This window comes from Lathyrus oleraceus, chromosome 5, assembly GCF_024323335.1.
Source record: "Lathyrus oleraceus cultivar Zhongwan6 chromosome 5, CAAS_Psat_ZW6_1.0, whole genome shotgun sequence".
Classification (NCBI taxonomy): domain Eukaryota; kingdom Viridiplantae; phylum Streptophyta; class Magnoliopsida; order Fabales; family Fabaceae; genus Lathyrus; species Lathyrus oleraceus.
The window spans coordinates 641,915,591-641,935,824 of NC_066583.1; the positions used below are offsets into that span (position 1 = coordinate 641,915,591).

General features: G+C 38.0%; 1 protein-coding gene across 1 annotated transcript; it reads left to right on the plus strand.

Moving 5' to 3' along the window:
* Positions 1-17,197: 17,197 nt before the first annotated feature.
* LOC127082625 (uncharacterized) lies at positions 17,198-17,992 on the plus strand. Its single transcript, XM_051022854.1, has one exon. It carries the CDS (start codon positions 17,198-17,200, stop codon positions 17,990-17,992), a length of 795 nt encoding a protein of 264 aa, XP_050878811.1.
* Positions 17,993-20,234: the final 2,242 nt, after the last annotated feature.

Sequence of the window (20,234 nt, forward strand, 5' to 3'; positions counted from 1 at the left end):
ACTGCTCTGGCATTAGCGGCATCTGGAACAATAGGTTGACCGTTGATTCGAATACCCCCCAACTCATCACCTACAGCATAGTTGTTGATGGGTACAGCAGCAGCAGCATTGTTATCATCGATTGGGCCTCTCTCTGGCGGAGCATGGTTGATCGGTGGATTTGCAGCCTCTTGTCTCTGAACCATGGCTCGGAGTTCTTCTTGACCTTGCGCAACCCCTTGCATCATATTCATAAACTGGGCCATGTTAGCCTTCATCTCAGCCAACTCTGCTTGAACTTGATCCATACCTCTCTGTTGATTCAGTCTTGTTGAGTAGCGGTGCGGACGTTGATCAGCTATCCTGCCTAAAACAGGAACCAGAGTGAGAAGCCACGACCAAGAACACCTGTTATGCAAAATGATATGAGTATGATGCTAATGATGCGTATGATGCACATGATATGCTCATTTCTCAGGCATTCAAAGAGCCTGACCCATCCTGAAAAGATGGCAACTTGCAGCAACAAGAGAACAAACAGATACAAGGGAAATGAGAACAACAGGGAAATACTGACAACCTTATCCATACATAAGGGTGAAAAGGTCAATACCACCGAGTCAACAGAAAATTCGCATAAACAGAGTACAAAGAAATGAATCCCATCCAACAAGCCTGGAGGTGATTCTCAATAATGAAGATCCAAAGACGGAGTACAAACAAATGAATCCCATCCAACAAGCCTGGAGGTGATTCTCAAAAAAACACAAACAAAGATACAAACTAAGACAGACGGTCTTCTGGAATGAGGGTCTTCAGGTAATGGCACTGGTCTATCAACAGTGTGCATTCTGAACATTCTGGTAGAGGGGTGATCTTCTCCTTCAACTGTCTTCTGAGCTCCAAGACTTCTCCTCCAAGATAGTCCTCTGATTTCTGTCTCAACTCCATCTCCTTCTTCAACTGAGCGTCTTTGTCTCTGAGTTGCTTCTCTAGGTCTCTGATCTTCTTCTGATAGTTGGCTTCTGCTCTCTGCAGTCTCAAGCGCTCCCTATGCTCCTCATCCAACATAGACTCTATCTCCTCATATGATCTCTTCTTGCTCCTTGCTCTGCTAGCATCTTCTCCTTGCACTTCCCTGAGTTGATGGGCCATGTGCAACCTATCAGCTTTAGCTTTGTATAACTCCATATGGGTGTCTTGCTCCTTCTCCCTCAACCGACGACTCTCCATCAGAGCTTGCTTATAGTGCTCAGCAGGCACACTATCAGCAAGAATCAAGGGTGGTTGCTCTTGCAACGGTTCCATCCTATCGTAGGGTAGCAACAAAGTTTCCACTCTCTTCTTTACCCAATCAGTGTAATCAGGCATGGCTATGGCAAACTTCTTCCCTAAGACGGATCCATCTCTGACACCAATGGACTTCCAAGCTCTTCCAATCTGCTCCAACCTAACAGGGTCATCCTTCTTCTCAAAGTACACACTCTCAGCTATCTCAGCTTCAAGTGGTCTTCTACTCATAACAAAACCTAACTGGCGAAGAGAAAGAACTGGATTATAATTTATACAACCCTTGGTCCCCACGAGTGGCACATTCCGGAATTCTCCACAGCTCATAATAACATTCTTCACATTCATCCGGTAAGATTGCCATCTGATGTCATAAGAGGTGAGCGACATGACCCTCTGAGTCCACTTGAGAGTGCTCTGAGTATCCACAAAGGGTCCACTACCAGGCAGGAGTGACATGAACCATCTAAACAGGAGAGGTAGACAGCACCTGATGGCTCCACCCTTACCATGCCTACTGTGGATGGCATAGTAAGTATCAGCTAACAAGGTGGGGACTGGATTTCCTCTGATGAAAATACTGATGGCAGCATGGTCAACAAAATTTGGCATACTGGGAAATAGGATGATTCCATATATCAAGGCGGCAAGCTGTGCGTGAAAAGCTTCCCAATTTCCCTTCTCTGCTTCATCTTTGGCTATTCTCAGAAGAAACTTCAACGGCAGACCCACAACTCCCCCACTGGGCTTCCAATTATCACAAACTTCCTTAACACTCAACCGGAGAGCTCTGGCAACAACCTTAAAGTCAACCTCCTTTGGTACGTCCAAGAAAGGAACCTGATGCTGAATCGGGATGCTCAACAGTATAGAATACTCCTCGAGAGTAGGTGCTAACTGGTAATCTTGGAACGTGAAACATCTAAGCTCCGGGTCATAGAACTGAAGAAGTGTCTGCAACGGCACCGGGTCAACTATTGTCTTCAATACTGTCAGGATATCCCCATACTGATTCACGAACCCCCCCAGACGATCACTGGTCACAAGACTGCCCAACTCAATCAGAGGCGTCAAAGGCTCCCGGTGAAAAACGTAGATACAAGTCTTCCGCTTCGGCTCTGGGACTGTTGCCATCTCTATCGGCGAATCAAACTCTGGAATGTACCTGAGAAATGATATGCATGCGGAGGTTAGTTTTTTTTTTCTTTCTCTTTTTTTTTTCTTTTTTTTTTTTTTGCGTATCTTTTTGAAAATAAATATGCTATGATGCACATGATGCAGACACAACTGGCTGGCGGTGCATCTCTGATCACAAAGTCGAAGCTTCGGTCTAAACTCAGAACCCAAATCCAACTTGAAAACCCAAGGTCAACTGAATATACTGTTGTCTGAACCCAAAGTCACCAACAGAACCATAAGTCACCAACAGTACCTGTAATGATGAACCCTTCCCCACTCACGGGTGTAGTCTAGGCCAGGGTAAGGTCAAGAGAAACGCAGGATAAACAACCCTTTCAAGAATATCATCCTGTGCACACCCGATGTATGCACCGATAATACCCCATCAGAGTCTGAACTGCTCGTGATATCAATGTTCCGCTAAGTGGCGTACACCACCCGCTTCCCATGAATCACTCTATTCCTAGGTTTCCTAGATTTCACTCATGGTCTGGGTATTGGACCTTTTACCTCAACTGACTCCCACCCCACAAAGAAAAACAGACAACCAGCCAGGAAGAATGAATAATGAATACGAATGCAAACATTAATGCACACAATAAATGCAAACAATAAATGAAATGAACAAATAATGAATGCAATAAATAAACACAGCACAAAGCAACCAAAACCCTAACCTAGAGAGCGCTAGGAGAGACTCGCTCAGGGAAGATGGACCAGCACAGGTCAACTTCTCTAGATCCCCAGCAGAGTCGCCAGCTGTCGCATCACGCGAAAAACCGGCGGGAAAACAAGAACAACAGAGCCGCCACCGTGCGTTATTTATCCCAAAATAGGGAAAGGAAACGCTCAGAGTAAACCTGGGAAAGAACATGGTCTCGCGACCAAAGAGAATGGGTTCGGGAGTCGGTTATGCGAAGGGAAGGTATTAGCACCCCTACGCATCCGTAGTACTCTACGGGATCCACGCACAATAGGAAGGGAAAATGGTTGCTAAACACTGCTCAAACTCACACACACTGGCTGAAAGAGACACAAGAAAACGGACTGAAACTGACTCGGCAGGACATCGTATCCTGGGCCTACTTAGTCTATCAGACATAGACATCAGAGTCGAAGTAGTTCGGACTGGGGAAACGACACATGCTCGCTAGGATATCGCATCCTATGCATACGTATCTTCTCGGACGGGAGAAGAATCAGAGCATTCGTAGCTCGGCTGACACACACACAAACAAACACAGGCAAAGGCAAACGTGGAGCCTGAATGCCAATCACTGGACTTACATCAGCATCCGAACCAAAACACACGCACACTGGAACCCAAATGCCACTCGATGGACTTACATCAGCTTCCAAGCACACAACAAGACAAAATAAAGACACAGGCGCCCGGAGAGATCAGCTCATCTCCTGCCTACGTACCTCATCTGGTATGAGGATCAGGGCGACGTAGTTCCCCTACAGAGGGATAAAGGACTAGCCTAACCAGATAACAGAGGGAGACACAACTAGGGAGACTACGACTCGAGCCTAGATGTTATCATGCAAAATCATCCCTAAGTTAAGGTTTCTAGCTAACTGGCACAGGGAGCCAGCCTATCCTAAGCATGACTTGCACAGGAAGCAAGCCACACACACACTTAACTTGCACAGGAAGCAAGCCAAGCAAAACCTACTTGCACAGGAAGCAAGTCAAACAATCCTAACTTGCACAGGAAACAAGTCAAACAAACCTAACTTGCACAGGAAGCAAGTCAAACAATCCTAACTTGCACAGGAAGCAAGTCAAACAATCCTAACTTGCACAGGAAGCAAGTCAAACAATCCTACAAGCACAGATAGCACACACTATACACAAGCAAGTGGCTCAAACAAGGGTTAGGTTTTAGTCGAGGGGTCATATCAACCTCAACAATCAAACCTCTGGAACTGGGTGAATGTGCTCTTAACCTTGCCATTGAGGGGCTAAGGTGAAGCAGATGAAAGGTGGGTGAAGGTAAGACTTCACAGCTCTTATCCCTGGCCTGGGAGAGCTTAAGACAAGAATGTGTGGGTTCAGAAAGTGGGAACCCTTCTACACATTTAAAACTGACTCAACTGTACAATTGTACAAGATCTTGGGTTTGTATCTGCAATGCATCAACACAGTGGTGTGAGCAAAGCAGATGACACACTGAATAGTGGGGGATAGATTGCATATCCCTACCTTCCACCAATTGCCTCTTCACTTAGGAGGTCTTTGACTCTATGCAAGGACAAAATTAAACATCCACAAACATTGCCTCTTAAGGAGGACTTCAGACAGTTGCCTGGCCAAGTAACAGGCCAGGTCTTCCAGACTACATGAAGTAAAAGAGACATACCTCAATGCAAATTGCTTATACAAGCAAAGCAAAGCAAAAAGTTCACAAGGAACTAAGCAACTAAAACACCTGAAACAGTCAAGCAGATGTTAGTATGCAACTTCAAACAAAGCAAAAGAGAACAGACATTAACAGTTAATCAGGAGGTAGATGAATGTGCAAGGCACAAGGCTCAAGGCATGTGAGCCAAGCCACCTACAAAACAAATAAGTTAGACAATGATATCTAAGCAAACTCAATCAAAGAGAATTGGTCTCATTGGTCATTTGTTGATTAACCTGAAAACATGAGCTCAAAAGTGAGTAACAGGACCACTAGGACAAGCCTAGGGTCAAAAGAGAATGAAAAAGTCAAAACAGCAAAGGATGAGTGTCCAAAATCATGTTCAAACCATTAAGAAACACAAACAATTGGGTTCACATTCATATCAATCATCATCATCATTTCATGAACAATTTAGGTCAAAGTATAGCAAACAGAAGCTCATAGAAGTCAACAGCAAGACTTAACTCAAAAGCAATCTTAAACATTTCCAAAAATCACCAAATAAATCATGATCAATCCTAACACATAGCATGGTAAGCATGTCAAATTTCATCTCATTTGGACAAGTGGAAGGCAGTCAATGAAAATCAGAAAGTCAAAGCACATTTGAACATGCTCAAAGAAGTCAACCAAACATGCATCAACTTAGAAAAATCATAAGTCAAGAATGGTGTATGATAAATGAATGGGACTAAAACCATGGCAAAGATGAGGATGTCTAGTTATCTCATGTCAAATTTCATGTCCATCCAATAAAGTATGAGAATTTCACAAATGGAATGGGAACAAGTGTCACAAAAAGTCAACATATGACTAGACAGGGGATAAAATCTCAAACAATTAGGAAATGACACAAATAATTCCAAGAAAATTCACATGTAAACTAGACATACAAAAGTAGGTTCATGCAAAAAATCAGATCAATTGGAGGTCAAGAAGCATGGTATCAAAAATCATCAAGTTGGACATCAATGGTGTGACACAAATTGTCACACCCTAATTCAAAAAATCATATCTCACAAACCAGCAATGATAAATTCACAAACTCTACACCAAAATCACCATGAGTGTGTCTAGTTTAAGCACAAAAAATTTGGGAGCCATTGGATAAAGTATCATCATTTCACAAATGTTTTGGCAAAGTGTACAAAAATTGGTCACATGTCACAAAACCTAATAACAATCTAAAACCATTGATCACAAAATTCTGGAAAAATTATGATAAAAAAGTAGAGATCATGATGAACACAACACAAAAAAATCCATTAAATTTGGATTAAAAATGAACAAGTTATGATTTTTGAAAGGTTGGTGATCAAATGAAATAAAAATGAAAGAAACAACATCATTTAATGGGTCATGGGGTCCGGCCGTGGAATTTTTGTAAATAAGCCACCCACTTATCAAAACGGCCGCGTTTAGGGCCAAGGCAGGAAATATTCTGATTGGGCGAGGGAGCTACAGCCATGCGTACGTGTGAATAAGACAAAAATTCTGGGCATGGCTTTTGGAAATTAGGGTTTCGCGCACAGTACTTCATCTCTTTCATCCAATCATGAATTTTTCGAAATGCCCAGAAATCAAAAATGAGGACATCAACATGATCAGCAAGCAATGTCCATACATAATCCAACAACCATTTTCATCAAATCAAGTTAAACAAAAAGGCATAAGCAAAAACAAGTTTAGATGTGAAAATTCAACTCAACATAACTTGCAAAATACCAAACCATTTTCTTCGATTCAAAGTCTAAAATGCTCATGGCAAGGAGGTCTACAAGATGCATATCAGGGTTTTGGAAAAGGTTGAGGTCGAAAACTCACCTATTTTTGAAGACAGTCGTGGTACAGTGGTTTGTTGGTGTCCAATGGCTGAAACAGATGCTTTAGAACCTCCCCAATGATGACTGATGCAAAGGACTTAGCTCAAGGAAGCTTGGCAAGGCTCAGACCATGAACTGTCATGATGAGTGCTTGGTGAAAACAGTCGTGAAAACCTCCTTCCAGTTGGAGGGAAATGGTTGTAATGTGCTCACAAGGTTGTTTGAATGATGCAGCAACAATGGCCAAGGAGAGTTCTTTGGAGTTTTTGGAAAATTTTGGAAAATGGCCAAGAATGAAGTTTTTTAGAATGAATGATTGCTGTGTTGAAAAATCTGTTTGATGGCTGCTAGCAGGGTTTGCAATGACAGAAAAAATGAGGTTAATCTTCTGTTTTTGATGTTGTATCAAGCAAGGCACGGTTTTGTCCTTTGGAGGATTTTTGGAGATTTTGAAGAATGGCCAAAATGTGATTTTTTTTCTAGAATGAGTGAGTTAACCAAGGTTTCTTGCTGTAAGATGTGTTTGATGCTGCTGCTGGTTTCATTTTTTGACAGAAAAATGAAGTTATGATTTTCTGTTTTGATGTTGTTTCTGTTTGTGAACAGAATTTGCAACTCGGGTGAAAATGCCCAATGAGAGAGTGAGGATTTTTTGTGTGGTTAGAGGCTGCTCCTTGTGTTTCAAGATGACAGAAAAATGATGAAAAACATGCTGTCTTGTTGTTGTTTTTGGTAAGGCAATGCTTTGTCTCTTTGGAGTTTTGACCAATTTTTAGAAATGGCCAAAAGTGAAACTTGAGAGAATGAATGAAGTTGGTTTTGTGTCTGCAGCTGCTAGTGTTTTCTAATGACAGAAAATGACCATAACATCTGCTGTTTGCTAGTACAAGGCATGGCTCATGAGAGTATGGATAGATATGGTGAAACTTGTACTTTCTTCCCAAAATTCAAGCAAACTAGGCATGGCTTCATGTACTGCACAAGAATGGGCTTGCAACAAGTTTTAAATGCATTTTCAGAACATGTTTGATTGGTAGAATTGGTTAGAAATGATTATTTTCAAAAGTCAACCATTGGTCAAACTTGAATTTTAATGAAACAAGTCAAAAAATGCCATTTTGATTGGCAAGGTTTTGGTGTATGAAATTTATATTTTTGGAAAGAGGGGAACAAATGTGACTTGTAGGAAAAAACCCCACCCAAATTGGCCAAATGGTTTGAGAGATATGGCCTTTTGAAGTTCAAGAATTTCTGAAATCGATTCGATCATAACTTGCCAACCATACATGGGAATTGAGTGTTCTTGGACTTTTTGGAAATAGGAGAACAAGATCTTTAACTTTCATGTTGGGCAAAAATTCATTTGAAGCTTGTATCAGGATGTAATTTTGAGGATCAAGACTTTCCATTTTTGGTAAGTTTCAGTTACAGGTCCAGTTTCCATTTTGGGAAATTTCTGATTTGGCTTCAAATTCTTCCATGATGGTGTTTGACATGATATATGAGGACTATTTGGACATGAATAAGATCTCTCAAACCATTTTCCATCAACAAATCACTGATTAAATGGACAGTTGACCAACAGTTGACTTTTCTAGGGTTTTGGATGACTGAACCTCTTCTGATGAATTCCAAACCCTAATTCCTTGAGAACTTGACTTCAAATGATGTCCTAAGACATATGAACTCTTGATTAATGAGCATGGTGCCCCAATTCCACAAGAATGGCCACCATCCACTGCTTTGACTGACTGTTGACTGTCTAGGGTTTTTTGCCTGACTGTGCATTGACTGATGACTTCTGAACATCCAATCCTTGACCTAAACACTTCAAATGGATCCCCAAGTCATGTGAACATGTTGGACCAACCCTAGGGCCTTGGCTCAATGAAAATTGTGCTTGCTTGCTTGACTGACTGAACTCCTGACCAGTTTGACCTAATTTCTTGATTGGCTTTGCACTTGAGGCAAAAGAGGCAATGCAATGCTATGCAATGGACCATGATATGCTATGACCTAATATGAAAATGTATGTACAATGATAGGTGCAAATTTGAGGTGCTACAGCGTTGGTTACTTTCTGATAACAAAAGTTCCATTCAACATCCACCACTACTCTCGTTCCTCTTTCTTGAACCAACTCTCATGTATTATGATAACAAAAGTTCCATTCAAATTCCCCACAACTCGGTCTTTCATGAACGTACCAAATATATTGAGATTGATTGTCACTTCACTCGTCATCATCTTCAACATGGGATAATTACTCTACAATTTGTCTCCTCCGCTTTACAGGTTGCTGCTTTGTTTACAAACACACATTCCATTAAACGTTTTCGTTTTTTGATTGAAAAACTCTCGATGCTTCCTACTAATGCATCTTGAGTTTGAGGGGAGATGTTAAATATTATTATTATATTGATTGATTGTATCTTTGTAAGGGTAGTTTGGTACTTTCCTAGTATTTATACTCTAGTGTAACCCTTATTCTCTAGATTTTGCTCATTCTATTGAAATCATAAGGTAAATCGTCTTTTTCTTCTCTATGTTTCTATATATTTACTATTGCTAACATTCAAATCTAGATGAAGGTATAACATAAAAAATTGATTGAACCATAACCTATTGACTTAAAGTGAAATATTCCAAATAATTTTGAACTAGATTATAATCCACGCGGTTGTAAATTTATTTATTTATTTTTATTGAATTTTAAATATGTTAAAATTTTATTTTAATAAAATTCAAATACTAAATTTATATTACAATAATCTATGTTGTGAATTATAATTGAGATAATGATATGAATTAATCATATTACATTTTATTTGAAAAGAAAATACATGCTCATAAATTTAAAGTGTCATCCGTAATTTACTTTTGCAAACTTAAATAATTATAAAGTGATTTTTTTTTGTTTTATTTTTATATTAGCTGAAAAATATATGTTCTTTATTTAAACATTATTATTGTTTTTTTTATTGTACTCTTTATGATCAACAGTAAAAAAATTGGTGCACACTCTATTATATTTTAATATCAGTTCATGGTGACTTATTTTTGAAAATTATGTAAGAGCTACTTTAAGATTAAAAACATTTGTTTCAATTTTTACTTTTATTATTATAATTTTAGAAAAACAAAACATTTTATTGTGTGATTACCACATCTCTTTTAATTTTGGAAATTTGAGAGTATATTCTTAGTTGAAGTAACTCTTAGTAAATATATATATTTGAGTAATGATTAATTTGTTAGATTATTTTATTTAAAATGATTTTTTTTTGTCCTTGCAAGAGTTTGAACCCGCAACCTCCAATAGAGTAGAATTATTGTATTGGTCTTTAGAGAAATGAAAATGAGTTTTTGAAAGGGACACATAAAATTATTAGATGATGTGATACAAATGAAGTATGTTGAAGGATAATTTAGTATTTTAGTATGTTGCATACATGATATTATCATTTGTGTATATAAATTGAGTATTGTGGTGTAGTCTATGTGCAATAATTTTGGTGTAACCATTTTAGCAGAGTAGTGAAAGTTTGTTATTCTATCTTCTCTCTCTTCTTCCATCTTAATCTTCTTCATCTTGTGCACCAACAATTGGTATCTAGAACTCTGGTTCGATCCACAGGGAAACATAAGTGTATGGTGAGGCATGTGTGATTGATTTTGTTTTTTCTTAAATTCGCGTTGAATTCATGATCAGAATCGTAACATAATTGCATTTCATGATTTTGCAGGATCGGGAAACACGAGTGTTTTGGTGATATATGAGATTTGTTTGAGTTCCAGTGCACAAGAACGAAGATGAACGACATAAATAGTTTGATACTAAGCTTCTGGTGTTTGATGGAAAGAATTGGAATCGCTGGATGATTCAAATACGTGTGTTGTTCAGTGCTTAAGGTGTTTTATATCTTGTTACCGATGGTTACGTTCCAGTTGCAGTGGGTGAGACGGAGGAATAGAGAAACGCGCAAAGAGATACAAGGAAGAAAGATCAGAAAGTATTGTTCTACATCAATTAGTGTGTGGATGGGAATGTGTTTGAGAAAATCGTTGATTCAATGATGGCGAAGGCTGCATGGGATATACTGACATGGTGCTACGTTGGTGATGCGTCAGTGAAGAAGGTGAAGCTTTAGTCTCCATGTAATCAGTATGAGACTCTCAACATGAAGAACAATGAGAAGGTACCAGATTACATCTCCAAAGTAACTCTGATCACGAATGAGATGAAGTCGTGTGGAGAAACTCTCTTTGAAGAAAATAACATTGAGAATGTACTTAGATCTCGTACTCCTTAGTTTGATTACATTGTTGTAGAAATTGAACATTCTAAGGATTTGAGAACCATGAGTATAGAAGAGCCTCAAAGAAGTCTAGAGGCACAAGAGTTGTGTTTGACTGGGAAAAACTCTGAAATGAAGGTAGAGAGGTAGGCTCTGAAAGCAGCTTCTGGTGAGAAATATTAGAAGCAGTATTGGTCAGAAGCCAAGAAGAGATTTCATTATGTTCGGAAGTCAGAAACCTCAACTTCTGGAAGACAGAAGAGTGCTTAGAAGGGGAAGGAGAAGTATGACAAGAAAAAAGTTTAGGGCTACTGTTCTAAGAAGTTTGGCCACTTTGCTGCTGATTATTGGTCAAATAAGGAAAGGAAATCAAAAGAAGTAAACATAGACAGAAGAGATTTTGATGATGAATTTGTGTTATTGATGGCTTCTAAATCTGATGATGCATATTTGGTAGACTGGTGGTATATGGACACTGGTTACTCAAATCATTTTACTGGAAATAAGAAATGGATGGTTGATTTTGACTCTGGAAAGAGGACCAAGATCATATGTACTGATGATAAATACCTTAATATTGAAGATATGGGAAATGTCAGAGTAGTTATGAATAATGATAAAACTGCATTGATTCAGAATGTGTGGTATGTTCCTAGCATGAAAAGCAATATGATGAGTGTGGGTGAATTAGTTGAGAAAGGTTTTTCAGTTACCATGAAAGACAATCTTTTGAAGTTATATGACTGTAATCAGAAGCTAATTATGAAGTCATAACAGAGGAAGAATAGAATATTCAAAGTGATTATTAAAACTACATACTCTGAATGCCTTAGTGCAACAAGTGTTATGAAGGAAAGTGAGTTGTGGCACAAAAGATTTGGTCATCTGAACTTCAGAAGCTTAGGGCATCTGATATAAAATAAGTTGGTACATGGAATTCCTGCAATTAAGAAGCCAGAGAAGTCATGTAATGTGTGCATGAGAAGGAAGCAACCAAAACTATCATTTGTATATGTAATGCCTCCAAGAGCAAAGCATGCTCTGGGTGTGGTGTATTCCGGTGTGTGTGGACCATTTCCAGTACCTTAACTTGGAAGGAAGAAATATTATATGTCATTTGTTGATGAGTTCACAAGAATTACATGGGTATCCCTTATAAAGTTCAAGCATGAGGTGTTTGCTGAATTTAAGAAATTCAGAATCAAGACTGAGAACCAGAATGATCAGAAGCTAAAAGTTCTTAGAACTGATGGTGGAGGTGAATATAACTCTACAGAGTTCAGAAACTTCTATGAGGAGAATGGAATTGAGCATGATGTTACTGCTCTATACACTCCTCAACACAATGGTCTTGCTGGAAGAAGAAACCAAAATTTGCTTGATATGAAAAGGAGCATGCTGAAGGAGAACAAGTTACCTCACACTTTGTGGGGAGAAGTTGTTGCCACCTCAGCATATGCGCTTAACGGGTGTCCAACCAAGAAGATGAAGAAAATTGTTCCTTTAGAGAAGCGTACTGGAGATAAGCAAATTGTGATCCATCTGAAGGTGTTTGGTTTTGTTTGTTAGAAACATGTTCCATATGCTAGAAATAGGAAGTTGGATGGCAGAAGTAGAGTTATGTTGCTTGTAGGGTAACATAATATATGTATTTATAAGCTTTACTGTTCTGTCACTAACAAGGTTGAATTTAGCAGAGATGTAATTATGAAAGAATCAGAAGCATGGGATTGGAGTAAATCCCAATCCAACTCTGGTGTAGAGTTAACCTCTGAAGATACTTCAGAATCTGAAGGTTTTGAAGATGAATCAGAATCAAAAAATGATTCTGAAGGTGAATCTGACTCTAAAGGAGAGTCTGACTCTGAAGGTGAATCTGATTCTGATGGTGATTCAGACTCTGGCGGAGATCCAGACTCTAAGAATATTCCATACTCTGAAGGTAGTCATGCCTCTGAAGATGGTACTTATGGGTTCTAGTATCTGATACTGTTCAAGTGTCCGAAGGAGATTTTGAAGATATCAGAGGCCACAAAGAATCATAAGCATACCAAGTAGGTTTGCAGAGTTTGACATGTTGCAAGATATTGAAGTAGACTCTAAAGGAGAAGTCATTTAGTGTGCCATGTTAGTAGACTCTGAACCATTCAATACTGGAGAAACGCTCAATAAGAAAGTGTGGCTAAAGTCCATGAAAGAAGAACTTGAGGCTATATAAAGAAATAAGAGTTGGAAGTTGACTGAGCTTCCAAAGGACAAGAAAACAATCAGCGTCAGATGGGTTTTCAAGGAGAAACTGAATCCAGATGGATCAACTGGCAAACAAAAATCAAGGTTTGTAGAAAGAGGATTTCTACAAAAACCTGGGTTAGATTACTTTGAAGTGTTTGCTCTTGTAGAGAGACATGAGACAATCAGACTGGTGATTGTGATAGCTCCTAATAAGAATTGGTCTTTGATGCATCTGGATGTGAAATATGCATTTATGAATGGTCCATTGCAAGAAGAATTATACATACCGCAACCTCCTAGATTTGAGAAATAGAATCAGGAAGGGATGGTATACAAGTTGCACAAAGCATTGTATGGACTGAAACAAGCTCCTCAAGCTTGGAATATGAAGATTGATTCATTTTTCAAGCTCCAAGAATTCAGAAACTGTGAGATGGAGTATTGATTTTATGTTCAGCATACTTCTGAAGGAAATATGATTCTGGTGTGTCTCTATGTTAATGGTACATTTCTAATAGGGAGTTGATCAGTCGCCATTTGTGTTATAGTTATTATCATTTTAACAGGTGAAAGTATGTGAGTTATTCGCATTTTTCATATAGTTTGAGTGATTTATATGTCAGTTTCTTCAATTTCGTATTTACCTATGTTTTAATAATTCCTGGTACTTTTGATCTTTTTGGAAAGGTTAACGTGTTTCGTAGGTCGGAGGAAGTCAATGATATGGTTGGAAAAGTAACACGAAGAATTTTCAGAAAAATTGGAAAAGTCTATTTTTCAGCAGATTTTACAACATGATATATGTGTGGTATTTGGATCATAACTAGAGCCGCGTAACTCGGAATGACGTTGGATCGGTGGAAAATGAAAGATAACATTCAGGGCTACAACTTTGATGAAGACATCAAAGGCTAATTCGTAATTGTATGCTCGTACGCGTAATGCTAAGCCACTACGCGTATGGCCTTACCCCCGTACGCATATGATACGAGTTCCAACAGAAGGGAGGAAAAAATGAGCTTCTGCCCTTACGCGTAACAGGAAAGGCATTATGCGGAATGATATGCCTGGAACAGGGCAATATGAGTAACAGGGAAGGTATAGCGCAGAATGACATGCCTAAAATAGGGCATTACGCGTAACAGGAAGGCATTACAAGTAATGAGGCCAAAAAAACTCAAGAAGCCCAAAACGTGTCTATTTAACCCGGAAATGCGATTTTTCGAGGGTTGCACGATTTCAGACGGCGAAAACACGTTTTGAAGGCTGGAGAACTCATATTTTCAAGGTGGATTCATATTTTTAGGAGCTTTTTGCGATTGAAGATCAATTCATCTAAAATCTCTGTAATGAAAGCATTCTTTATCATGATTTGTTGTATTTTTATGAGTAGCTAAACCCCCTAATGCTAGGGGGTGTCCCTGATTCAGATATGTAATGACCTCAAATTTCTATTTGAAATGACAATTTTATTTTATCATATTTGATTTATTCTCTTGATTGTTTCAATGTTTTCTCTATAAAAAAATGGAGTTTGATTTATGAGTAACAATTAAGCTGGACCGCAATTGTTTCTAATCTGCTTGAGAATATTTTATAGTAGATATTACCTAGGACTAGGAATACCCTATAAGAACTGGATTGTTCTTGATAAGTTAATGCTTAATTTCATTCTTACTTTTCTATGGACATGGGAGTTAGGTTGAATGATTAAAGGTTTTCTCACTAAGGACTTAGGAGTAAACACTCGTAAGAACTGGTAATCAATTATCTGAAATATGTTGTTGCATTGTGAGTTCAGAGTCGTCACATAATTGAATCATACACTATCCCTAGCATATTACTCATATTTTTCTAAACCGTAAATTACTTTGTTTACTTTATTGCAATTATTTTCATAACTCAACCAATCAATCTAAAACCCCAAAGGCTTTTGTTTAACTGAAATTAATCCAAAACTTTGTATCGTCGAGCAGTCCTTGAGATCGATATTGGGGATTTCCCCTCTTTATTACTACAGAGGAAAAATAGTACACTTGCTATTTTTCTGATCAAGTTTTTGGTGTCTTTGTCGGGGACTGTCAAAGATTATAGAGTTCATAGATTTATTTTAGTTAAAATTGTGTTGTTTTGCAACTAAAATTTTAAATTTTAGTTTTAATTTTGAATTTTGAATTTTTATTTTGTGGCTATTTTTTGGGTTATTATTAATCTTTTTCTAATCTTGTATGTGAGGAAAATCCTCAACTGATTTTACTTTTGAAGCAGAACCAGAAAGAACTTTGCACACTAAGCTCACACAAACTAGGAAAGCAAGGTTGGCCGCCTCTGAAGCAGAAATTTCTGACTCCAAATAAGAAATAGAGATTGAAGTTTCTGAGTACTCAGATATAGAATCTGACAAAGAAAGAGAAGATCCAATTATGGCTTAACCACAAGAAAGACTTCTTGGGGATTACGGAGGAGCAAATGCCCCCATTGGGACATTTGACTATAGTTAATCAACCACTGACTGTTCCAAATTTTCGGTTGCACCCAACAACCATCCGTCAACTTGAAAAGAGGCCTTTTACAGGAAAAATAAATGAAGACGCAAACAAACATTTGCAAAGGTTTCTTACTATGAGCACTACTTTGAAAATTAAAGGGCACACTGAAGAAGCAAAAAAATTGAGAATGTTCCCGTTCACCTTAGGTGAAGACGCTGAAGAATTATTTTACTCATTACCAGCTGGGAGTATTACTACGTGGGAACAAATGGAAACAACTTTTTTGAATGAGTATTTTCCTGCTTCTATTTATATGATATTGTGAATTTTAAGCAGAAGGAAGGAGAATCACTAGGTGATGCGTACAAGAGATTTAAAAGGTTATTGGTTGTGTGTCCTACTTATAATTTGGATCATACTGAACATATGAAAATGTTTGTAAATGGCCTCAAATTGAAGACTAAGCAACTTATTGATACAGGTGTCGATGGCTCAGCCAACTTTACAATAGCCACTGGTATTAAGAAGATCATAGAAGCCATTGCTGCAAATGAACATATGGAGTTATATGACCGGAGTATGAGTAAACCAAAGTGTGTGATTGATTTGAAACTTGCCAATCAGGTTGTGAAAATGGAAGATTAAATTGTTGCTGAAGTTGAGAGAAGGCTTAAGGCAATGAATATAGGTACTCAAATTGTAGCCCAAGTTCAACCGGTCCAAGTTGTTAATTGTGGGATTTGTGGTGGGCCTAATTTTTCTATGCACTGTGTTGCAACTGTGCAATAAGTTAAAGAAATAAATTTTCTGAAGCAGAACAACCCTTATTCTAATACGTATAATCTGGGACGGAAAGATCAACAAGGAAATGTTCAAAATCAAGGTCCCATTCAATATCAGAAGCAACCACAGCAATATCAACAACAACAACAGTATCCACCACAACAACAACAATATCAGCAACAAGCACACAAAAAGACCGAATGGGATCTTGCCATTGAAAAGATGGCAGCTCAAAATTACCAGTTCCAAGAAGAAATATGAAATAATCAAAGGAACATTACTGCTTCTATCAAAAACCTTGAAGTTCAGATGCATCTGATAGCACATCAACTTACAAGTCAAGCTCAAGGCACCCTTATGAGTGCAACAGTACAAAATATGAGACATCATGAGAATGTTAATATTGTCACAAGAAGAAGTCAGAAAGTTGCTAAAGATGAAGAAGAGAAGGCAAAAAATCATGACCATGTCATAGAGGTAGATCTGGAAGTGAAGGAGAACGAAAAAGAACCATAAGAAGTTATACCACCAGTAAAGCCAACGGAAGAGAAAAAAAGGCTAAATCGATGATTAAGTTACCTTACCCTTAGAGAGTGACAAAGAAGAATCCAAAAGAGAAAGACTTTGAGAAATTCATCACAATGTTCAAAAAATTAGAGATCAATATGCCTTTCTTTGAAGCACTTGAGCAAATGCTCATGTACTAAAAATTCATGAAAGATGTAATCTCTAAAAAGAAACCAACAGGAGATGGGTCGGTAACCTTTAATAAAAAATGTAGTGCAATATCATCAAGTAGGAGAATCCCAATCAAGCACAAGGATCCTGGATCTGTCACAGTCCCATGTACTATAAAAGATAGAACTTTCAAGAAGGTATTTATTGACTCGAAAACTAGTGTGAGTCTGATGCCATTGTCAATCTATCAAAGGATTGGTATTAGAAAAGTCAATGATACAGGGACAAATCTGAAATTTGCAGATCACTCCATAAAGAATGCATATGGGATAGCGGAAGACGTACTGGTGACAATAGAGGAATTTAGCTTTCCTGTTGATTTTGTGATCATGGATATACCTGAGGATGAAGAGACACCCATCATTCTAGGTCGACCATTCATGCAGACAAGTCGATGCAATCTCGATATAGAACATGGTACACTGACTTTAAAAGTTTATGATGATGAAATAACCTTAAATGTGCTTGAAAACAAGAAGCTAGAGGTAGAAAAAGAACATCACTATCAAGTAGGCATGATCAAGACAAATGTGAAAGGCCAAAGTAACATGCCAACATCAGAAAAAGTCTCAAGAAGGCTATCTCAATTAGTATCACCTCAATTAGTCATTCCAAAAGCCATGAGAACGAAGAGAAAGCAATATCAAGGTAAGGATATGGAAGTTGGAAGTGACTTGTGGCACAAAGTAGCCCATATCACTGAAAAAGACGGTTTCTCGATTTTGGAAAAGACAAGCAACAAGGTGTGGAAGCTGAAGTACCCCCCATAACAGTGGGAAGGAGGCGTCATACTAATGACGATAAACGAGCGCTGCTTAAGAGGCAACCCAAGGAAAGTATTCGTAATTTTTATTTTATAGTTTCAATTTTATATTAACTTCTAAGTTTTGTTTGCTTTAAGTTGGTTTATTTTCGGTTGTTTACTTTCATCTAGTAATATGATAATGGTAGCTTTAGTGGTTATGTGAAAAGTACCCAAACGGAAAGCATGTGTGGCCTCTATGCATGTTAACTCGCCAAAATATTTTTTTTATATACTTCTATATGATCTGATTGGTTTAATTAAGTTAGACTAAAAGTTGAGCAGGTTTACCACAACTGATTGAGAAGGCACGTCGAGCAAGAGGTACTGCAGAGGTTGTCAGCTCTACCCAACATGGTGAGAGCAGAAAAAGCCAAACACAATGTACATCATAAGAGAGCATTCGGGTATGTCTTTATCATTCAGAATTTGCATACGTTATTTTCTGATTTCGGTTGCATAATTACACACACTGAGGCACGTTTTTTTACCCATGAGCCTTTATAGCTATCCTTTTTATTATTATTATCCATTGTTAACCCCATTTGAGCCTTTACTCATTTGTTTGCTTTAAAAACCATATCATATTAACCCATGTCCCAAACACTTCCCCACCATGTTCAGAGTATTTATGTGAGTTATCAGATCTATGTTCATTTTAAGTTTGGGATTGATGTTGGGATAACAACCTTTAAGTTTGGGGTAGCTGTGCAGCATTAGTACAAATGAGGGCACCTGATGATTGAAAAAAAAAAATAAGAGAAGAAAAAGAAAAGATGAAAATTTGAAAAATCAATTTGAAAAAAAAGTAAAAGAAAAAAATCACCAGGGCACTCGAAAGAAGGAGAAGTCGATGAATATTGAAAATAAAGACAAATCCAAAAGTAGAATCCTCAATAACATTTGATCCTAAAGGACGAGTGCAAGAAAGAATTCCAGCACTAGTCCATCAGAATGAGCATAGTGAAAATAACAATCATATTGACTTTGAACCTTAGCCTACTTTTCCAATATTATCCCACCTTAACCTTAGTTCGTTACAACCATAAAGACCTCAAATAGTATGTGTATCGTGCAACTTGACATCAAAAAGAGAATTTATTCAAGCATATGGTATGCTATTGTGTACTATGAATTTTGAGTGTAAAACACATTAACACCTGAGAGATTTCGAGAGAGTGTGAATTGAGTTGACAGATGAATAAGTACTTTCAAGTGAAGATGTGTCCAATCAATCGACCTCGGTAATCCAACAAAAACCGAAGGTAGCAACAAATGAGAGTCATGGAAGATCTTAGAGGTATTGTGGTATGTGAAAAGTTTTTTTTCCTTTCATTTGGGAGTGACATGAGTTCTTTGTACTTAAAGTTGCTTGAGGACAAGCAACAAGCTATGTTTGGGGTTATGATCAGTCACCATTTATGTTATAGTTATTATCATTTTAACAGGTGAAAGTAGGCTAGTTATTCGCATTTTTCATATAGTTTGAGTGATTTATATGTCAGTTTCTTTAATTTCGTATTTACCTATGTTTTAATCATTTCGGATATTTTTGATCTTTTTGGGAAGGTTAACGTATTTTGTAGGTCGGAGGAAGTCAATGATATGGTTGGAAAAGGAACACCAGAGAATTTTCAGAAAAATTTGAAAAGTCTATTTTTCAGCATGTTTTACAACATGATATACGTGTGGTATTTAGATCATAACTAGAGTGTCGTAACTCGGAATGACATGGGACCGGCGGAAAATGAAAGCTAACATCCAGGGCTACAACGTTAATGAAGACATCAAAGGCTAATTCGTAAATTTTTCCTCGTACGCGTAATGCTAAGCCTCTACGCGTATTGCTTCACCCCCGTACGCGTATGATACGAGTTCCAACAGAAGGAAGGAAAAAATGAGCTTTTGTCCTTATGCGTAACAAGAAAGACATTACGTAGAATGACATGCCTGGAATAGGGCATTACGAGTAACAGGGAATGCATTACACGAAATGACATGCCTGGAACATGGCATTACGAGTAACATGGAAGGCATTACGTGGAATGACATGCCTGGAACAGGGCATTACGTGTAACAGGAAGGCATTACGAGTAATGAGGCCCAAAAAACTCAGGAAGCCCAAAACATGTTTATTTAATCTGGAAATGCGATTTTTCGAAGGTTGGACGATTTTGGACGGCAAAAACACATTTTGAAGGCTAGAGAAC